At 43.5% G+C, this 23,030-nt stretch overlaps 1 protein-coding gene across 2 annotated transcripts; it reads right to left on the bottom strand.

The window, feature by feature from the left end:
- Nucleotides 1–1,214: 1,214 nt before the first annotated feature.
- On the bottom strand, nucleotides 1,215–20,218 carry tmem115 (transmembrane protein 115). 2 transcript variants are annotated; one of them, XM_054785499.1, is made up of 5 exons: nucleotides 20,148–20,205; nucleotides 19,896–20,011; nucleotides 16,555–17,167; nucleotides 11,669–12,033; nucleotides 1,215–3,043 (listed from the first exon to the last, which is right to left on the bottom strand). In XM_054785499.1, the coding sequence occupies exons 3-5, from the start codon at nucleotides 17,044–17,046 to the stop codon at nucleotides 2,761–2,763; spliced, it is 1,140 nt and encodes a 379-aa protein (XP_054641474.1). In that variant the 5' UTR covers nucleotides 17,047–17,167; nucleotides 19,896–20,011; nucleotides 20,148–20,205; the 3' UTR covers nucleotides 1,215–2,760. The 2 variants fall into 2 exon arrangements, with proteins under 2 accessions (XP_054641474.1, XP_054641464.1); XM_054785489.1 differs by having other exon boundaries at nucleotides 19,896–20,218.
- Between the last annotated feature and the right edge of the window lie 2,812 nt (nucleotides 20,219–23,030).

The following is a 23,030-nucleotide window of genomic DNA, read 5'->3' as shown; positions in this document are numbered from 1 at the left end:
TATATCGTAAACTAAAACTGCAAAGTGTGCAACACACAGAGATAAACTGCCATTAAGGTGAGATGCAGATAGGAAAATGACAGTTAAAACTGCTAAAAATATTGTGGTGAACATGACAGAGATGAGAAAAACTTTCCCTTACCCAATATTGCACTGTTGCCATGCTGGTTTGATGAGCCAACATACAAAATCCCCAAAAGCGCCATCAGCCTTGATTACACAGCTGCCCTGGGGGCGCTCACGTTCCAATGTACTGCAAGCATTATATCCCACCCTCTTCCTGTTTTGAGTACGTAAGCTAGCCCGACATAACACACCTGCGCGCACTAGTTACATTGTTGTCAGGTAATGATAGCGATTTCACCAAGTTTAATCCAGCATACACCCGTGACCCTAGTGAGGACAAGCGGCATAGAAAATGGATGGATGGTTCTCTGAGACTGCTGTTGTGTGTGTGTGTGCACATTCTACACACGTACATGAATTCCAGGAAGTCAAGTGACCAATCATCTTATTCGGGCTGAATGACAATTTATGCCCATTTTGATGTGGTTGAACTCGTAATTGTGAAAAATATAGACAATTTGTACTATTTGTTCTCTTAAACCACTTTTGGTAACATACGCTGGCCGGTGGTGTTATTTTTTTTGGTTGAAAATTGTTTTTAATTTGGAGCCAAAGACATACAACACCTTTAAATAACTGTTAAGACACAACGTCCTTTGCTGTGGTTTTCAATTTTCAACAAATGCAAATGAAGTGTCATAAGCCTCTTACTGCTTTATCACAATGAAAGCCTTTTACTTTGGGATAGTCGTCTTTCCCTTTATTAGCAACTTTGTGTTTGTACATTATTTTTCAAATATATGGTATGTGATTGCATTGCTTTGTTTTTCCACTGAAATCCAGAACAGAGAAGTGAAATTACATTGCTTTCTACCAATTACCTCATGAACATCACGCAATATTTAAAAAACTTGGCACAATTGAACTGCAATTGCTACTGAAGGTTGTTGGGTCTGTTTAGACACATTCCCATTAATACGTCCTCCATTAGCTCTTGGTGGTTCATTTTAGAAGATACAAAAGGGCAACTGTTCATGAATAAACAATGACCAGTGTGTTTCTCTGCAGGCCAAAAAAGCACAGCAAATTCGGGAGGTTGAACAAGAATATCGACTTAACAGTTTCAATGGCTTATATCCTCCCTCATGTTTAAATCAGTCCAAACAATTTATTTCATTTCAGTGTTTAACAATGTTTTTCCAAGTAGCGCTTGTGGCTGTATCTGACAAAAAAAAGGTCCACAGTTCTCCCCCAGAATTCCTAAGATGGAGTTGTTCACCATGGGGGAAAAAAACAAAAAAAAACAATGATCAAAAGTCAGTTTGACCAAAAAAAACAAAACAAAAAACATCATTCTCTAGTGCACACATTCAAAATCCCAAATAAAAAACTTTTCAAACTATTAAGGATAGGATACTTTTGAATGGAGAGCCTTTCTTCTTTTTGTGCAATCTGAATTTCTTTGCACACGACACCATTAAAAAAGCTAAACATGTGGCTTTAGTTATTTTTTTTTGCCGACCCCTGTCCGTTTTCAACCTGACATAATTCTAATGAAAAAGCAAACAAAACCAAGAAAATCATAATTAGAAAGTTAGATCAGAGCACAGCCCATCAAATTTCTACATGTATCTGTTTGTCAGAGGTAAAACCTTAACCTTACCACACATCAGTTTCAGCCTGCACTCCACACATATGGAACAGTGTATATTCTAGAAGCTGAAACATGATTGACCAGCTGTCTAGCACTGTAACTTTACAAATGAACGAGTGCAAATAAAGCAAACAAGGCTGACTAGTGATCAGTGTAGCTCTCTATCAAAGACTCAACTAAATCCGTCGTTTAAAAAAAAAAAAAAATGCAACCGTACTTTTCATTTCCCGTGTTTGTATTAAGCCAAAATAACAAACTGTAAATGGACAGAGAAGGGCTGCAATATTTCACACAGCTCTATCTAAATCTGGCACCATTAAAGAGCTTAAACATTGAGCACACAGGAACATAGTCCAGGATTAGACATGGAGTCAACCTAAAATGTTGTCCAGGAGCAGGTAAACAAACTTAGAGCAAAAGAAACACAAGCAGTTCTCTGTTGAAGGACAGTGAAGGGTGCCTGGTTTAGTTGAAGCCTGCCTCTCCAGAGAACAGGCAGCAAAGGAGACTTGGTCCAGAATATTCTCAGCTGGCACATTTGTTAGTCATAGTTCAACAGCAACAGCATCTCTCTTTCCTTTACTTCCTGCACTCTTCATTGTGTTGCCAAATCACCAAAAAACACCAAGTCAAAGCGCAAAGTCTGTCTTTTTGGGAGGGAGTCTCTGGCACAAGCTTTCTCTTGTGGCTCCTCTGAAAAAGACAGAAAGTGTACATCCAATTTGCTAGTTATTTGAAAAAGCAAGAGAAGGAGATGCATGGTGCCGTCCACACACCTCCTGCCACTTGGAATTAAACCAGGAGGATACAGTCGGCTTTACTTCCAAGGAAGAAGGACTTGTGTCAACTTGGCCTAAATGATGACACTAATTGACATCCAACACGTGTAAAAGTGAAAAGACTGAATGTTCAACGTTCCCGTGTCTTGTTTTTACGATGACACAGATTCAGAGAGTGTATAAACAGGTCCAACATGTCACTGAATAGATCCCAGTCAGGGATGCTCCCTTAAATCAGCGCAATCATGTGCATTAAATAGGTTACGATCTGGACGGTGCGTCCTCAAAGCTGATGATGCTTGACTCCGGGTTGGACTGTGCTCCAGCGCTCTGCAACATGGAGGACGGGGGGGTGGAGGAGAGGGACATGCCGATGGGTCCCCCTGATCTGGGTATAGAAGAGGGAGGGTCACCTGGGAGGAGCGGCTGCCTGTCTGCCCTGACCTCGTCGTCCTCGTCGTCTTCTTCATCATCCATGCTGGGCCAAGTGGACTGGTCTTCCACACGCTTTAGACGTTCGTTCAGAGCCTTGAGGGCCAATTGTCTGGGAGGAAGATTACAGAAACGGTTATTTCTTCACTCGTACCAGAAAAACTTGCAGGCCTCAGTTTGCCAAGTCTCACGTGGGAAAACAAAGAACACACGAGAGCTTCTGTCATTGCAAAGAGACAAAGTGAGTAAATCCCCCACCCGTCATTAGGACATTAAGCCTGTACACATGCAAAGAAGATTAACTATTAGCAACAGCGCAGTACCATTTTGATGCCTTTGGTGTTCAGTACATGTGAGCTAACCTCATAAAAACATGAAATAAAGACCATTGTTTGTAGAGCATCACATAAGAACAAACTGTCGCTGTCACAAGCAGTCAAATTTCCCCTTTTATTGAAACAATAAAAAACACTTTTACACTATTTCCTAAAAATGTGAAAAAAATCTGCTTTTAGCCACCTATCGTACCAGAAACACTTCATCTAATTTTTTCAGTCATCACTGAATGACGTACCTTTACATATTCAGAATCTCACATAAAGTGGTGTGAAAATTAAAAAAAAAAATCCAAAGCTACATGGCTCTGTGTGAAAAATTGATTGCTCCCCCCCCGTTCAAACATAACTTCATTGAGATTGAGATCAATCAGTCTGGAAAAGGTTATAAAGCCATTTCTGAAACTTTGGGAGAGCCATTATCCACAAAAGGCACATGGAACTGTGGTGAACCTTCCCAGGAGAGGCCGGCCAAACAAAATACCCCAACAGCGCAGCGACGACTCCTCCAAGGGTCACAAAAGACCCCACAACAACATCCAAAGTAAGACTCCACCATAAGAAAGACACTGGGCATAAAATGGCCTGTATGGCAGAGTTCCAAGGCGAAAACCACGGCTGAACAAAACATTAAGGCTCGTCTCAATTTTGCCAGAAAACATTGTGATGATGCCCAAGACCTTTCAGAAAATACTCTGTGGTCTGACAAGACAAAAGTTGAACTTTTTGGAAGGTGTGTGTCCCATTACATCTGGCGTAAAAGTAACGCCGCATTTCAGAAAAAGAACATCATACCAACAGTAAAATATGGTGGTGGTAGTGTGATGGTCTGGGGCTCCTCTTGACTTGCTGTGATAAATGGTACCATGAATTCTGCTGTCTACCAAAAAAACCTGAAGGAGAATGTTCAGCCATCTGTTCATGATGTCAAGCTGAAACAAATTTGGGTTCTGCAGCAGGACAATGATCCAAAACACACCATCAAGTCCATCCCTGAATGGCTAAAGAAAAACAAAATGCAGACGTGAATGGCTAAAGAAAAACAAAATGCAGACGTGGGAGTGGCCTAGTCAATCCTGACCTGAATCCTGTTGAGATGCTGTGGCATGACCTTAAAAAGGTGGTTCATGCTCAAAAACCCCATGTGGCCAGTGGCGGAATTTGGGGGCCTAAGGCGAACATAGCCAGGGGCCCTCGTCATATGTTCTTTTAACACAAAAAAGCAGGAGAGGCAGCCTCAAAGGATCCTATTAATACACAACCTTGCACTAAATACGAGGTGAACCGAATGAGAGAATATTAAAGTTTCAGATATAAAACCAGTGTATGTCAAAATGCCAGATATTTATTTTTGAACAAAACCAACCCAGACATCATCACAACAGATGTTTGCATGTGTGTGTGTTTCAGAGAGAAAGAGACTGTGTACAGCGCCCTCCAGAATTATTGGCACCCCTAGTTAAGATTTGTTCTTTAGCTTCTAATAATTTTATTTTATTTTCTAAAAAATATAGGACCATACTGAAAATTAGAGAAAAATGTAACCTTCATCTCAAGTGAATTTTAAGAAAATAAAAAAATCCCAGACTAAGAAATAATTTTTCATAAAATGACATATCCCACAATTTTCGGCACCCCTAACAATTCCTAGGAAATAAATGCAATTGAAGTATTTCTGTCATTTCTACAGTAGTTTACAAAGTTGATCAGAGTATCGAGGAACATTTAATTACTGTAGTAATTCATCACTTCCTGTTTCTTTGGGGTATAAGTATCACGTGACACAGAAGCCATTTCTCTTATCAACTCTTCAACGTTGGAAAGAAAAAGGAACACACCATTTAAGTAAGGCCACATCTGCCTTACTTACGTCGACCTCCACAAGTCAGGCAATGGCTACAAGAAAATAGCCACTCACCTGCACCTGCCCATATCTGTCAGAGGAATCATTAACAAGTTTAAAACCACTAGAGCAGTGGTAAACAAGCCTGGACGAGAATGCAAGTTTATTTTGCCACCACGCTCAGTAAGGAGAATGGTAAGAGAACTAAAAAATACTCCAAAGCTCACTGTTCAAGAATTGCAACAAATGGTAGCATCTTGGGGTCACAAAGTCTCCAAAACAACCACCAGGTGCTATCTACATGCCAAGAAGCTGTTTGGGAGACATACACGGAAAAAACATTTTCTCACTCCCGATCATAAATGTAAACATGTGCAATTTGCTAAGCTTCAAGTGGGACCGTGTGCTTTGGTCAGATGAGACCAAGATAGAGCTTTTTGGCAACAAACACTCTAAGTGGGTCTGGTGTAACGCAAAAGAGGAGTATGCAGAAAAGCACCTCATGCCCACTGTGAAGTATGGGGGAGGATAGGTGATGCTGTGGGCCTGTTCCATTCCATTCCATTTTCCTCCGCTTATCCGGGTCCGGGTCGCGGGGGCAGCAGTCTCAGTAGGGAAGCCCAGACTTCCCGGTCCCCGACCACCTCCTCCAGCTCCACCAGGAGGACACCAAGACGTTCCCAGGCCAGCTGTGAGACATAATCCCTCCAGCGTGTCCTACTGTAGGTCTTCCCCGGGGCCTTCTCCCGGCTGGGCATGCCCGAAACACCTCACCAGGGAGGCGTCCGGGAGGCATCCGGACTAGATGCCCGAGCCACCTCAGCTGGCTCCTCTCGATGTGAAGGAGCAGCGGCTCTACTCTGAGCTCCTCCCGGATAACCGAGCTCCTCACCCTGTCTCTTAGGGTGAGTCCCGCTACCCTACGAAGAAAACTCATTTCAGCCGCTTGTATCTGCGATCTCATTCTTTCGGTCATGACCCAAAGCTCATGACCATAGGTGAGGGTGGGAACATAGATCGAACGGTAAATTGAGAGGTTTGCCTTCCGGCTCAGCTCTCTCTTCACCACGACGGTCCGGTACAGCGACCGCATTACTGCAGACGCTGCGCCGATCCGCCTATCGACCTCACGCTCCAACCTTCCCTCACTCGTGAACAAGACCCCGAGATACTTGAACTCCTCCACCTGGGGCAGGACCTCATTCCCAACCCGGAGGGAGCAATCCACCCTTTTCCGACTGAGAACCATGGCCTCGGATTTGGAGGTGCTGAGTCTCATCCCAGAAGCTTCACACTCAGATGCAAACCGTCCCAGTAAACGCTGCAGGTCACAGCCCGATGAGGCCATCAGGACCACATCGTCTGCAAATAGCAGAGATGAGATCCTAGTGCCCCCGAACTGGACTCCCTCGACACCTTGGCTGCGCCTAGAAATTCTGTCCATGAAAATTATGAACAGAATCGGTGACAAAGGGCAGCCTTGGCGGAGGCCAACGTTCACCGGAAACAGGCTTGACTTACTGCTGGCAATGTCTTGTGGACACAGAGCATCGGGACTGTTCTCCCCGAATGTTACCAGCATGTAGGCTTTCCCACGAGGGCAAGTAGCATCCTGTACCAAGTCTACAGCAAGATGAAAGGTGCTTTGAAGGCTGTTCCAAGTCCCCATTTTGGAAAAGCTAATGTCTCTTCTGTTGTTGTTGCTTAATTTATTGGTATTAATGTTTCTTCTGTTCTTATTCATTTTCTTGTGTTTTTCTTTCTTTCTTTCTTTGGGAGAATGAACAGAACAAGAATTTCATTGCATAGCAGAACTACCTGTTTTACTGTGCATATGACAATAAAACTCTTGAATCTTCAATCGCTACTATGAATGACATGCCGGAGTCTCGTTCGTTATCGGAACTAACCAGACAAATCGCTCCACCAACTGAGAACGGCCATGCACCACCACCCACTGGACTCCCTCAACGCCTTGGCTGCGCCTACAAATTGTATCCATCAAAATCAGTCACCAAATCAGTGACAAAGGGCAGCCTTGGCGGAGGCCAATCTTCATCAGAAACAAGCTCGACTTACTGCTGGCAATGCAAACCAGGCTACTGCTCCAGTTGTACAAGGACTGAATGGCACGTAGTAGCGTGCCACCAATCCCATACTCCCGGAGCACCCCCCACAGGACACCACGAGGGACACGGTCGAATGCCTTTTCCAGGTCCACAAAGCACATGTAGACCCGTTGGGCAAACTCCCAAGTACCCTCCAGGACCCTTGCAAGGGTGTAGAGCTGGTCCAGTGTTCCGCGACCAGGACGAAAACCACATTGCACCTCCTGTAGCCGAGGTTCGATTAACGGTCGTACCCTTCTCTCCAGCACCCTGGAATAGACTTTCCCAGGGAGGCTGAGGAGTGTGATCCCCCTATAGTTGGAACACACTCTCCGGTCACCCTTCTTGAAAAGGGGGACCACCACCCCAGTCTGCCAATCCAGAGGTACTGTTCCCGACTTCCACGCAATGTTGAAGAGACGTGTCAGCCAAGACAGTCCCGCAACATCCAAAGCCTTGAGGAATTCAGGGCGAAACTCGTCCACCCCCGGAGCTTTGCCACTGGGGAGCATTTTGATTACCCCAGATACCTCAGCCACGGTGATGGAACTGTCCGCGTTCGTATCCTCAGTCTCTGCTTCCTCTATGGAAGGTATGTCAGTGGGATTGAGAAGGGCCTCAAAGTATTCCTTCCACCGCCCAACTATATCCTCAGTCGAGGTCAGCAGGCTCCCGTCCCCACTGTAAACAGTGTGGACCAGGCACTACTTCCCCTTTCTGAGGCGCCGGACGGTTTGCCAGAACCTCTTCGAGGCCGACCGAAAGTCGTGTTCAATGGCCTCACCGAACTCCTCCCACACCCGAGTTTTTGCCTCGACCACCGCCGAAGCCGCGTGCCGCTTGGCCTGCCAGTACCCGTCAGCTGCTTCAGGAGTCCCACAAGCCATCCATGCTCGATAGGACTCCTTCTTCAGCTTGACGGCAGCCCTGACCTCTGGTGTCCACCATCGGGTTCGGGGCTTGCCGCCACGACTGGCACCGACCACCTTGCGGCCGCAGCTCCGATCGGCTGCCTCAGCAATGGAGGCACGGAATAGAGCCCATTCGGACTCGATATCCTCGTCCTCCCCCGGGATGCAGGAGAAGCTCTGCCGGAGGTGAGAGCTGAAGACTCGACAAACAGGAGACTCTGCCAAACGTTCCCAGCACACCCTCACTACACGTTTGGGTCTCCCGGGTCTGTCCGGCATCCTCCTCCGCCATCTAATCCAACTCATCACCAGGTGGTGATCAGTTGACAGCTCAGCCCCTCTCTTTACCCGTGTGTCCAAAACATGCGGACGCAGGTCTGATGATACGACTACAAAGTCGATCATAGACCTGCGGCCTAGGGTGTCCTGGTGCCATGTGCACTTATGGACATCCTTATGCTGGAACATGGTGTTTGTGATGGACAAACTGTGGTTCGCACAGAAGTCCAACAACATCACACCGCACGGGTTCAGATCGGGGAGGCCATTCCTCCCAACCACGCCCCTCCAGGTCACACTGTCATTGCCCACATGGGCGTTGAAGTCTCCCAGCAAAACGACAGAGTCACCAGTTGGGGTGCTCTCCAGCACCCCTCTGATGGACTCCAGGAAGGCTGGGTACTCTGAACTGCCGTTTGGCGCGTACGCACAACCGACAGTCAGGACCCTTTCCCCAACCCGAAGGCGTAGGGAAATGACCCTCTCGTTTACCGGGGATGACTCCAACACAGAGGCACCGAGCCGGGGGGCTATTAATAAGCCCACACCAGCTCGCCGCCTCTCCCCTGCAGCAACTCCAGAGTAAAACAAGGTCCAGCCCCTCTCGAGGAGTTTGGATCCAGAACCCAAACTGTGGGTCGAGGTGAGTCCGACTATATCTAGTCGGAATGTCTCAACTTCTCTCACAAGTTCGAGCTCCTTCCCCGCCAGAGAAGTGACGTTCCATGTCCCAAGAACCAGATTTTGCCGCCGAAGACCAGGTCGCCTAGGTGCCCGCCCTCGACCGCCACCCAAAACGCAATGCACCGGACCCTTATGCTTGCCCCCGCAGGTGGTGGGTCTACGGGGGGGAGATCCCGTGTGGCTTCTTCGGGCTGAGCCTGGCCGGGTCCCACGGGTGAAAGCCCGACCACCAGACTCTCGCCTGCGAGCCCCTCCCCCAGGCCTGGCTCCAGGGTGAGGCCCCGGTATCCCACTTCCGGGCGAGGTGCGGTCTCTCCTCGTGTGTTTATTCATAGGGGTCTTCTGAATCACTCTTGGTCTGGCCCGTCACCCAGGACCTGTTTGCCTTGGGAGACCCTACCAGGGGCATATAGCCCCAGACAACATAGCTCCTAGGATCACTCGGGCACACAAACCCCTCCACCACGGTAAGGTGGTGATTCACGGAGGAGGCTGTGGGCCTGTTTCTCTTCCAAAGGCCCTGGGAAAGTTGTGAGGGTGCATGGCATCATGAACGCTCTGAAATTCCAGGACATTTTAAAGCAAATCTGGTGGCCTCTGCCCAATGCTGAAGATGGGTCATCACTGGGTCTTTCAGCAAGATAATGACCCTAAACATGTGGCCCAATCTACACAGAAATGGTTCACCAGACACAGAATCAAGCTCCTACCATGGCTATCTCTGTCCCCAGACCTCAACCCCATTGAAAACCTGTGAAGTGAGCTGAAGAGGAGAGGACCCAGGTCGCTGGATGATTTAGAGAGACTGTGCAATGAGGAATGGTCGAAGATCCCTCTTTCTGTATTCTTGCATCTTGTGAAACATTACAGGAGAAAATTAGGTGCCATTTTGTTGGCAAAAGGAGGTTGTACAAAGTATTAACATCAGGGGTGCTAATAATTGTGGCTCACATGATTTGATGTAAAATAATTATTTCTTAAAGTGTGATTTTTTTTATTTTCTTAAAATGCACTTGAATTAAAGTTTGGATTTTTCTCTTTTTTTCATTGTGGTCCTATATTTTTTAGAAAAAAAAAAATTTATCAGAAGCTAAAGAACACATCTTAACCAGGGGTGCCAATAATTATGGAGGGCGTTGTATGTATTGAGGGTGAAGATGAACAATTAGAATGTAACAAAAGCAATTACTAAACAATATATGCCAACAGACATAACTATACAGTGTCAGGAGGAAGGCATGGAAATTGGAAGAAATCAATTATGCAATTATATTGAAATGGCTTTCTTTTTTGTTCTGTTATTTGTTTAGTATGCTAACATAATTATAAATGAATATAGTATGGGGGTGCTGTTGGCTGTGGTGGCCCTAGCCTGTGCTGGTTGGGGGCCTAAGGAGATTGCCTACTTTGCATTAATGGTAGGTCTGCCCCTGAATGTGCGAAAATTCCTCCACAGCGCTGTAAGAGACTCATTCCAAGTTATCGCAAACACTTGATTGCAGTTTTTTGCTGGTGGCCCAACCAGTTATTAGGTTTAGGGGGAACTTAGGCATCACTTTTTCACACAGGGCCATATAGGGTTGGATTTTTTTCTCCCTTAATAAAAAGTTTCATTTAAAAACTGCATTTTGTGTTCAATTGTGTTGTCATTGACTAATATTTAAATTAGTTTGATGATCTGAAACATTTAAGTGTGACTAACATGCAAAAATCAGGAAGGGGCCAAACACTTTTTCACACCACTGTAAGTAAGTAAGGCCCTAACATTTCAGCAAGCATTTTATTACAACTTCAAGGGACAATACTATACCAAAGATATGAGTAGTCAGTGTACAGCTTGTAGAGCAGTATAGATTTACTATCCACTGAACTGACTCAATACGCAGCCATTGTCATCTAAATAGCTGGCAACACAAGTAAGGAGCCATATAAATCTTTCTGCCCTCCAGTCAAGCACAGTGGTGGTAGTGTCATGGTATGGGGCTGCAAGAAAGCTGCCGGCATTAGGCAGCTGTGGTTCATTGAGGGAAACATTAATTCCAACACGTCATTGTTAAGCAGACACCATCTCACAAGGCAGTTTTCCAACATGACGTGGAGCCTAAACATACCTACAAGATGACAAGTGCCTTGCTGAAGTAAACTGAAAGAATGTGATGGAATGGCCAAGTATGTCTCCTCCAGACATGAACCCAATTGAGCACCTGGGGAGGGGGGCATCTTCAAGCAGAAGGAAGGAAGGAAGGTAGAGGAGCGCATGTAGTCTAACATGCACTAGATCCACCAGTGATGTCACCATCGAGGAGTGGAAAAGAATTAAAGTAACAACCTATCGTCTCTGGCGAATTCCATTCTCAAAAGGACTTGTGCAGCTATTTAAACAGTAATGGCTGTGCGTTGAGTCATTTTCAAAGGATAGTAAACAAAGGCTGTACACTGACAACCCTAAGTTATAACCAAGCTTAATTTCTGTCTAGTATTGTCACTTGAGAAAATATAACAAAATTGTTGCTAAAATGTGAGGGTGTACTCACTTTTGGGAGATACTGTAAATGCAGAGGAGTAACGTTTCCTCACCTCCTCCTCTCTGCATCCTGTGGGTCCGTCCCTGGCAGGCTGATGGTGATAGAGGATGGTGCCCCCACATCATACCTCTTCACCATCTTCCGACACACCTTCACCTTGACCAGGGCGGCATGGACAAACCCCGCCAGCAGACCCACTGCCGGCTGCAGTGCCTCAGGGAAGAAGCTTGCAAAAGCGAAGTGGTCCGACATGTCCCCACGGCCCCGGCTGTGCCTCTGGTAGAAGCGCAGGTAGACCCAGCCAGAGAGGGCACCGTAGCTGTACGCGGCCAGGGGGGCGGAGCTCTCCAGCAACCCCGAGAGGCGCAGTAAGGCCAGGAGGAGGAGGACCAAAGCTGGTGCTGCTTTGAGCCTTATCTGGTAATTGAGACAATAAAGATTAGAATTCTTATGAGGACTGCTCAAGGATGTGGCAGCTTAACAAGCAAAGAGGCTGGTTTCAATTCAATAAAGATTTAGAAATAGAGAAAGAATCAAGTTAACTAAATAGCAGAAGCAGGACTTCCACTTAACATTCTCGAGCACAGTGGTCACCAACCTTTTTGAGCTCAAGATCCCTGGGCTTGGCCGTGAACCTAGATCTACCCCCAAACCAAATATACAGTGTGTGTGTGTGTGTGTGTGTGTGTGTGTGTGTGTGTGTGTGTGTGTGTATATATATATATTGTTTCGGCTTTTCCCTTCAGGGGTCGCCACAGCGACTTAATTGTCTCCATTTAACCCTGTCTTCTGCATCCTCTTCTCTCACACCAACTACCTTCATGTCCTCTTTCACTACATCCATAAACCTCCTCTTTAGTCTTCCTCTAGGCCTCCTGCCTGGCAGTTCCAAACTCAGCATCCTTCTACCTATATATTCCCTATCTCTCCTCTGGACATGTCCAAACCATCTCAGTCTGGCCTCTCTGACTTTATCTCCAAAACCTCTAACATGTGCTGTCCCTCTGATGTACTCATTCCTGATCCTATCCTTTCTGGTCACTCCCGGAGAGAACCTCAGCATCTTCATCTCTGCTACCTCCACTCTGTCTCCCACGTCTATGGAGACGTGCCCTAATTTTGAGGTAGCAAAGGCAGGTTTTGAGTCATATTAACATGCAACAACTACTGTTGTGTGCTCAAGCACATCACTGCGCTGTCTCCTCTCGGTCTTTCCCTCTCGGTCAACCCTTCTGCACGTGTCTCACTCTGCGCAGTGTGACGAGGGGAGCCGGTGTACTAGTATCTCCAGCCAGGTTTTGGGGACTGGGCTTTTGGCTGTAGCTTGCAGCTTGCTGCCTAGAAGGCGGCAAAGCCAACATTTTTCCAACATTCTCGCGATCGACCGGCAAAGTCCCAAAGATCGACCAGTAGCTCGTGATCGACAGGTTAGTGATCCTTGCTCTAGCTAGAGCAAAGATGACACTATATTCATGTGACCTATAAATTGAAATTAGCATACCATTCTGTGTCTTGGTTGCAGTAAGACATTTCTTTTTAAAAAGTATGTTTTTATTAGGGATGATTCGATCAATCAGCCACCGATTAATATTGGACAATTTCCGTAAAAAACGTGATCGCCATATGCCGTTAAATGCCTTTCAAAGCGTATAACAAAAAACTATCGGTGTGCAAACTCTAAATGTGTGCTGCGTCACGAAGGGTTGCCACCACCGGTATTGAGCAGACAAGGGACACACTTTGTCCCGTATTGCCACGAGAATCAAAACTAGGCTGTAAAACCTCAATGGCTTAAGTTTGACAGCTTGACACTGGCTACGCCAATTGATGCCAGCGTGTTTGATAACTCCCCTATCAAACCTATTGCTGTTCGACTTTTCTTGCATCTTTGTTTACACGCTTTGCCTAGCCGTCACTGGCAGCACCTAGCTAGCTAGCTGCAGTTATCTGCCCAGCCTCTCATCTTCAGAGTCCAAATGTGATTTTTTACCAGTGACATTTTGTTTTTAAAACAAGCAAGCAATGCGATGAGGTCTGAGCTCATTTTTGTCACACGGTGTTCATGGGCTATGTACTAACTTTTCAAGTGTCACTGCCCAATTTCTCTGTCTTGTCATTTTACTAATTATGCCTTGACCTTAAAACACTATTTCTGTGTCATTGTCTAATGAACATACGTAAACAGATAGTGTGTCCAGCCTTATCATGGTGATACCATCACAGGGGCCTCCTAGCTCACCAGGTGTTTTTGAGTAGATCACCAAAGAATCTTTTCTTCATCAATTCAATTCAATTAATTTATATAGTGCCGAATTGAAACAGCAGTTATCTCATGGCACTTTACACATCAAGGTCACATTCATAAATGAAAGCACAGAACCAACTGAAACCCCACATGAGCAAGCACTTGGCCACTCTGGGGAAGAAACCTTGAACAGAACCCAGGCTCTTTGGGGCGGGTGTCTGTCTCGACCGGTTGGATTAAGATATGAAAATAGAGTAGCGGGTTAGATGGTAGATCAAGCCAGAGGTCTTAGTCTTAGTCCAAGGAACATAGAGGAGTGTCTCTGCATATCAGCATAACAGGGGTCAGTTCTAACTATTTGCTTTAGAGAGAGAGTGTCTGCCCCTCACATTGAGTAGGGGAGATAGTTCCACAACAGAGGAGTCTGACAACTAAAGGCTCTACCTCCCATTCTACTTCTAAAAATGATGGAAGTGGCAAGTAACTGTAAATTCTGGGTGTGCAGCGTTCTCCTGGATTGATGGGGTTCTAGGAGATCTTTTGAGATATACCGGTGCCTGACCGTGTAGTGCATTATATCTAAGACGGAGAATTTTCTAAATTTTATAGGTAACCAGTGCAGTGAGGCTAATACGGGTGAGACACGACCTCTTCGTCTGGTTCCGGTTAAGATTTGTGCGGCAGTATTTTGGACTAATTGAAGGGTCTTTAAATATTCTTAGGGCAACCTATTAAAAGAGAGTTACAATAATCCACCCTGGAGGCCACAAAAGCATAAACAAGTTTTTCTGCATCTGGTAGTGGCAGGAATTTTCTGATTTTCTTCATTTTTCATAAATGGAAAAATGCTTGGGAACTAAAGGAAACATCCTGATCAAAGATGACACCGAGGTTTCTCACTGTATTGTGGGGGGTGAGCACAAGACCACCTAGGGTAGTAATATCATTTGCAAATTTGTCTCTAAGGTGCTGGGAACCAAGGACTATGCTTTCAGTCTTATCTGAGTTTAACAGTAAAAAGTTTGAGGTCATCGAGCTCTTTATGTCGTAAAGACACGCCTGGAGTTTGGACAGCTGATAGTTTGGTTAGGTTTCATTGATAAATAGAGTTGTGTTTCATCCGCATAGAAGTGGAATTTGATGGGAGTGTTTTCTAATGGTATTGCCCAGGGGGGACATATATGGGCTGAACAATACAGGTCGTAGCAAAGAACCCTGTTGTATGACTTGACAGACCGTCACGTGTCTGGATTCTTTATTACCAATGGATACAAACTACTGGCGATCTGAAAAGTAGGACTGAAACCATTTTAATGCAGTTCCTTTCATGCCAAGGGCATGTTCTAATCTCCCTATTAGGATTTGGTGATCAACTGCATCAAATGCTGCAGTAAGGTCTAATAAAACTAATAAAGAAAAGGTAGGACAGCCAATAGCTAGTTTTCTTACTGAAAAGTTGGCAACAGTGCTGCTGGGCAGCTTGGCAGTCATTGGCCAATTAACTACTCGCTGGGAATAATGCATTATGGGAAGATGTCAAAATAGTTAGTTTTTTTAATGTTAATTGGTACTCATCTATTTCACAGGTATACCTTTTAAGTGTTAAGTTACTGTGTGATGAGTTTAGCCTTTTATCTAAGATATAGCACCATAAGCCAGACCGTTACATTATATGTTTTATATAGTTAGACCTCCTGCGATTTCCGATGGGTGGACAAACTTGTTGAGTTTTCTCATAGCTCATGATTGGCTCCTGTCAAATAAAGAGCTGCTTATGCCTCACAGACTCGTGCTCGCCACAATATGTCTTTTTGTGGCCTGGACACGTGCAGCTTAAAGTCCAGTGCGTCTTATATATGTACCAATATGTTTTTTCTCCAAATTTAGCAGATGCGGCTTATGCATTGGTGCGACTTAATGAGCGGAATATATGATACACCGTTTTTGCCATAAATTATCAAGGAGGGTTTGTTTTAATTACTTTTGTTTGTGTGCAAGTCAACAAAATTCAATTCTATCAATAGTGCACACTTCATTTATTTGTGCTTTGAAACATTAGAGCCAAAATGGTGTGTATTACTTGGCTGCAACCAACAGAGGCGCTGTTAATTCAACGTTAACTAATTATCATTGCAATATAAAGGAGAACGACATGATGTCAGTTGTGGGGAGTTAAGCTACATCCATGGGTATTTTGGCACGGTGGCTAAATAGTTATCATGCTGGCCCCACACTCAGGAGATCTGGAAGATCTGGGTGCAAATCTCCATTGGGCATCTCTGTGTGGAGTTTGCATGTTCTCCCCATTCGTGGGTTTTCTCCGGGTACTCCGGTTTCCTCCCACATGGCCAAAAACATGCATGTTAGGTTAATTGGAGACTAAATTGTCCATAGGTATGAATGTGAGTGTGAATGGTTGTTTGGCTATATGTGCCCTGCGACTGGCTGGCGACCAGTTCAAGATGTACCCTACATCTCACCCAAAGTCAGCTGGGATAGGCTACAGCATACTCCTGCGACCCTGGTGATGATTAAGCGGTATAGAAAATGACTGAATGAATTCTACTCAGCAGGACACTGGTACAGAAAGAGGAGTTTAGAACATGCCATATGAGAAATTAATTGAGAAATTTTGTTAATTGTATTCCTGTAAGCAATTAGCATCAGGGTATGTCTGATATTGATGGCCTCACCTGTGGAACTCTGAGCACAGTTGTATCCCCCATTGTCTGCTTCAGTGCCACGAGGACGCCTCCCAGGAAGCCAGCAGCTCCATGGACACGGACAGCAAACAAGAAGACTAGGTCAAAGGTGGCCACGTAGGTGAGGAGGTAGGAGAGGCCCGCTAGAAGGCCTGCTGATACATTTACCACGGCAAAAAAGATCAGCAGTTCCAGGGCGCCCCACAAAGGCTCCAGCAGGCGCCCACAAGCCATCACCGTCCCCACATTGGCCGCCACACCCCACACATGCTGCTCTACGAGCCCATGGGTGACCAGTGTCCACACCCAAAAGTTAGGAGGAAATAGATAACCCGGGGTGACCCCCAGTGAATACGACGTGTTCACAGCCCAGGAGAGCAGGTAGAGGAGAACCACCAGGGCACTTATGGCCTTCACAACCACACTAGTGCTGGCTAGTGTGGCCAGAAAGTGTTGTCTCGCCACAGGTAGGTAACGATTCATTTTTTGAGGAAGATCCCTCCAGAGATGATCAAGTGGCGTTGGAATGAGGTTAATGGCAGGTGAGGCAAGTGAGACTTGAAGGTCCAGACACCATCACAAGCCTCATTTCTCTGGGAGAGACCTTTGGAAAGCAAATTACAAAGTTAGCTGTAAAGCTAATTTAATTACATTGTTAAACAGAAAACACTTTAATGGGGAAAACTAACAGGCGCATGACACACAGACTACAGTGATATAACCAAATATATACAATATATACAATATATTCAATCCCTTCCCCCACTCGTGAACAAGACCAGGGTTTCCGCTACATATAATGGATCGTGGCGGGGCACCACGGCTCAGTAAATGCCGCCACATCTTGGAATTTTATTTTTTTGTTTTAAACGTGAAAATAATATTAAGTAATACAGTGTAAGCATGGACATATATGATATATTAAGGGTGCCCATTACGGCCTAGCAACACCTGCATCATAACTGTCACTTTGTAGATGTCATATAACATCAATCAGGTGACATTAAGCCCCCTCCTCATTCGCCTTGTGCCACGGCACGGCATAAAAAAAAAAAGTGGACAACAGATGTCGGCAGGCACACACGGATAATGCAACTTTCATCTTTATTATTCCGATTAGGAATAAACCAACTCAGCATTAAGATGCCTATATCTATAAGAAAAATTATCCGTTCACTTGTAGCGGCTAAAAAAAATGTCTTGTTTCATGGCTGCGCTTCACGTCCTATCTCTACGACTATAGCAATATGTGTTTTCGTTTGTTAAACTACTATTTCACAATGAACTGGAATATGTGCCCATTGCTGAAAGCTCTTTAATATGTTGCCTTGACTACGGCTGCATTGTCTTTTGCATAATCCTTTTAATTTTGCGTATACAGTATCTGTAATGTTGTATAGCAAATGCTAACTGGACATTATAAATGATGAACGCTACGTAGCTATTTTCACATACATATTACTCAGTTTATGTACACAATTATGTAATTATCATTACTGCCATATTGGTTTGAAATGTGAATTACTGAATGATATCAACTATTGATGACCTGTAAACTTTGAAACTGTGAATGTGAAATACTAATCATTAGTATTTAGTATAGTTGTTGCAAAGTTTACTGCTTAGATTTTATATACGCTATATGTTTTATAGTGTGTGATTTTCATAGTAAGAGGTACATTGTGTGCACCCCTGATATACGTGTACAATGTACATAAATACTCATATATATTCTGTATGTTTATAAGAGGTAGATCTTTGGGACAAAGTAGCCCTCAGACTGTAAAAATGTGAGCACCCCTGTGCTATAGAGATACTTGCATAGAATATTATTTACATGTTGACCACACTTAATTTGAAATTAAATATCTATCAAATATCAGAAAAATGTTTCACTACACTTTATTTTGAAAAACATGCGCCGGAATTACTTGACAGATAAGGAGTGGAAGAAAAGGCAGCAAGAAAAGCATTTTAAGTTAATTAATGCATTTGTTGTTTAAGCATGTGGAAATGAACCTAATGTTGACATTATTACCGACAATACATTATTATTATTTTTTTTTTTAATTCCTGCCACAGTGGCATGACGGAGTAGCGGCGGTCCGCCTCCCATGCAGACCACCACCACAGCTTCGAAAAATCGTAGGGGAAACCCTGAAGACTATGAGGTACTTAAACTCCCACTTGGGGCAGGATCTCATTCCGAACCAGAGATGGCACTCTATCCTTTTCTGGACGAGAACCATGGACTCGGACTTGGAGGGGCTGATTCTCATCCCGGTCGCGGAACGATCCAGACAATAAACAACGCGTCTCTTAAGTAGCATCTACTTTACTTTTACTATTCTACATGCATTGTGCATATGTTGATAAATAATAGCAGCTAAAAAATAAAGCAGGCTGTTAATGCTTTGGCTATGATAAGGAATGCTCATGTTTACACTTTTATTCATTTATGTAAACAATGGCAGCTAAATAATCCTAACAATATGGGATAAACAATAATTGTCAGCTTCTTTTGCACTGTCTGTCATGTTTACAAGACATTTTGCACTTTAAGTCTGCTTGTTTATTTTTCCACTGTGGTTTTATACCGTATTCTCTATTTATAATCAATTGTTTTCTAATTAATTTATGTTTATTTTGTCATAATTTATTATAATAGGTTTTGACAATGAGTTAAAATTGACAATGAGTTAAAATGAAGTCGTGGACTCAAACGCGTACAGCAGGTCAACAGTAATCCTTTCATTTATCGACTAAACCACAAAACAATCGCTGGTAGTCGACTCTTAAAATAATCATTAGTTGAGCCCCTGCTGAATAAGCTAGGTACTAACTTTGCTAGCTCAACGATTACACATTCATTGTTCTTTTCATTCCCAATTATTACAAAATGGTAACACGTTAAAGTTAAAACACAGCAAGTATCTACACTATCTGTCAATGCACTGCAAACATGGAGAAGGGGCATAGGGATAAATAAGCTCTTCTTCTTCCTACTCCTTTTCGGTTGACTTGTGCCAGTGTAAACATCATGTGAATGTAACTTACCATACGTACGATTGCCACCTTAATAGTCGCACTTTTTGAACAAATAGCAGTAATAAGTTAAAAATTAAAAAAATGTAGTGACGAGCACAGGTATCAATACTTATGGAAAATAGTTCCAAATCTGCTTGTTCTTGAGCTATCTTGAAAAGAGTTAGCACGTCAATAAGGGGGAAGCTAATGTTAGCTAGTCGGCTAAGTGAGCGTGTGAGCTGTCCGCCATGGAGGGCTACAATGTTACGTCTTAGTTAAGTTAGGAGATGAAGCAAACAACTCACTTTATCCTGGTGGAACCAACTCGTCCACGGAGCTCCGGTCGTAGTCTTCTACGCCCTCTCGGCCCGGCGACATCTACCCTGGCAAGCCCGAGGATTCCCCGTAGCCAGCAACAGGCCTTCAAAACAACGCGGGACACACTTGAAAACCAGCGACAATGGTGGTGTAGTCAATATATTCTTAACGTTTCCTCGGTCTTATTTGTTTATTTAATATGTCATTTGTCTCTTGAATGACGGTGGAAATATAAATACCAGCTTGACAAGTACGCCTCCTGTCATAAACCGCACTGGGTAGCAGACCTGCACAGTCTGCTGCCACAAAAAGCGTCAAGTCACGTAACACCAAAGCAAACTGGGAAATGGTGTTCCATAACGGTAAACTGCCCAATAATTTGCACATATTTTTCTTCATAAACTAAATTTGACTTGCATTTTTTGAGAATTAAATAATTGTCTTGAGTAAACTCAATATGACGCAGTAGTGTATTTTTCAGATAATGTATTGTAATATCTGTGACTTGTGTGGCGTTACAGTATTTATTAATTTATGGGGTGTCCTTTCCAGTGGACTAGTCCTAAATGAACAATCATTCTTTCCTTTTCAAAACATCAAAGAAAACTATCGTATCAAATAATAAAACAAATAAATGGTAATGGTAACGGTTTAATTTATTTCGAACATGCACACAGTTTACATTGAATGTTTCATGTTACAATTCACAATTCCACATGTCCGAAAAAAAGTAGGAAAAAGTGGAGCTTATTTAATTAAATTCGGAGCCCTGTGAGGATGTGTTATAAAATTAAATTTTTGCTCTCAAGAATATCGTCAAATTCCGGAACTGGTTTTACATTCGAGGCGCCATCCTCCTCATCCAACAGCCAGACTGGCCCTTCTTCTGATTCTGAATCCGGATTTCCAGGGCCGGTATCATTTTACTTTGTGTTTGACATTGTTGCTAGGCAACCGCTTTGAACTTAGCCAGTTAGCTTGGCTTGCTAGCAGCTGTCAGTACTCAGCACTTGTAACTAGTTTATTTCAAGGAATCTGTACCTCTCGCCTATCTGAGTTAAAGTTGGGGGCAAGCTGTTCTGATCTTGTGCTCGTGAAGTGTAGTCAGGGAAGCACCAAAATAGTTCAAAATTCTAGTATTGTAGTATGCCATGTACCAGTCAACAAAAAAACAATATAACAAATGTAACAATAAAACATATAAAATAATTGGATTAACATTGGACATGACATAGGATTATACCACTACTCTGCCCAGGCTTAGTGTAAGGAACCAATAGGAGGAGGGTGTTGGCACACCAATTCCGCCCAGTCTTACTGTATTTAAGGCCTAGGCTACCAGCACTTATTAGTTCGCTGACGAAGCTCTTCAGATGAGGAGCGAAACGTCCGACACCTTCTTCACAGAAGTACAGATGACGTCTCAAGAAGCCTTTTCCTTGATTGGACATGACATGAAAAAAACATGAACATGCTGGAAATGGCATGGCATGGCATGGCATGGCATGGTATGGTATGGTATGGTATGGTATGATATGGTATGGTATGTTTATTTGTTTCAGACATGTGTAACAAGTTACACAAAGGAACATCATCACATGGTTACATTTGCACAATTCAACATGTCTGAAAAAGAGTAGGAAGAAGTAGACCTTATACTTAATCCTACCCCTCACCTACTACTGATAAGTCATTCACACCATAACTTTTACTTGTTGACACTTTTAATATTTCTCTTTCTGACATTTAGCATTAACATTTTTTTCCACTTCCTGTATGAAGGATGGTGTTAAAAAATCAAGAAGCAATTAGGAGTTAAAGTAATGACACCATAAACCTTGTCCAGTAGATATATCGCAAGATACTTTATTCATCTCCAAGAGAAATTCACATTTCCAGCGGCTCTGCAAAAATGTCATAATAAACTTAATCACATAATCACAAAATAAAACAACCAAGGCAAGATAGGGAAGATAAGAAAAGAAAAATAAGAAAATAAAATAAGAATAAATAAATAAATACGGAACAGATTGCTTCAAATTTGTAGTGCAATAATACATCTCGCTCCCCGCCTGTTATTTCCCTGCATGGCGTGGGGGAGGAATGATCTGATCAGTCTTTCAGTGGAGAAGGACAGTGATAGTAATCTGCCACTGAAACTGCTCTTCTGCTGGGAGATGATGCTGTGCATTGGATGATGCTGTTTGTCCATGATGAAAAGAAGCCTCCTCTGTGTCCTTTGCTGTGCCACAGATGTCAGGCTGTCCAACTAAGTGCCAATGACAGACCTCACCAATTTGTCCAGGCGTGTGGCGTCCTTCTTCTTAAGGCTGCTCCCCCAGCACACTATTGCATACAGGAGGGTACGAGCTACCACAGTTAATCTTCAACATTTGTCCATTTCTTTGATGTCTTTGACAACAAGTACTTTGGATTCCTCCGATCGTCCATTTAACTTGATGTGGATTTTACAGTTGGCGCTCCAAGTGCCTTGAATTTCCCTTGCTTTCTTAAATTTTATGCCACACCTTTTGAGTCATATTATGAATGATATTGCAAGAAGCATTTTTTTTCTTCTTGGTTGACACATATGCATTTTTGCATCTTGATGCATTTGCTACGTCAACCATCATCATTTTATATGAACAAGGAGTAGTAGCAAGTCCTCACGTCTACCACAGAGGACATTGAAAAATGATGTTGTTTTCAGTATCTTAAAAATGTATTTATATACAGTGCAGGCCAAAGGTTTGGACACAAACAACACCAACTCCATTACTAAGGCAAGAAATCTATCAAAAAAGCAAAGGGTGGCTACTTTGAGGAATCCAAAACATAAGACATATTATATAAGACAATATAAGGCATAATTAGTTCACACTTTTTTGTTAAGTACATAATACTTTTGAAAACTTCAGTGAGTATATAGTCGTGAAAATAAAGAAAATGTGGTGTGTCCAAACTTTTGGCCAGTACTGTATTATATTATACATTACAATGTACAGTAGATGTGTTGCACTAATGTGTCCTCTCAAAAAACCTCAATGAAAACTTATAAATACTTCATTTTTATAGATTTTTGTCATTCCATCAAATAAGCAAGTAAATATTGTTATACAGTA

Source organism: Dunckerocampus dactyliophorus, chromosome 1 (genome assembly GCF_027744805.1).
Source record: "Dunckerocampus dactyliophorus isolate RoL2022-P2 chromosome 1, RoL_Ddac_1.1, whole genome shotgun sequence".
Classification (NCBI taxonomy): domain Eukaryota; kingdom Metazoa; phylum Chordata; class Actinopteri; order Syngnathiformes; family Syngnathidae; genus Dunckerocampus; species Dunckerocampus dactyliophorus.
The sequence above is the reverse complement of the archived record's forward strand: the minus strand, read 5'-3'. Positions and strand labels throughout refer to the sequence as shown.

Coding starts and splice junctions, on each gene's coding strand:
- tmem115 (XM_054785489.1), bottom strand. CDS start 17,046: ATGAATCGTTACCTACCTGTGGCGAGACAACACTTTCTGGCCACACTA. Junction 12,034..16,554: donor CTGTGCTCAGAGTTCCACAG/GTGAGGCCATCA, acceptor CTCAATTACCAG/ATAAGGCTCAAAGCAGCACC. Junction 3,044..11,668: donor CAGGATGCAGAGAGGAGGAG/GTGAGGAAACGT, acceptor TCTTCCTCCCAG/ACAATTGGCCCTCAAGGCTC.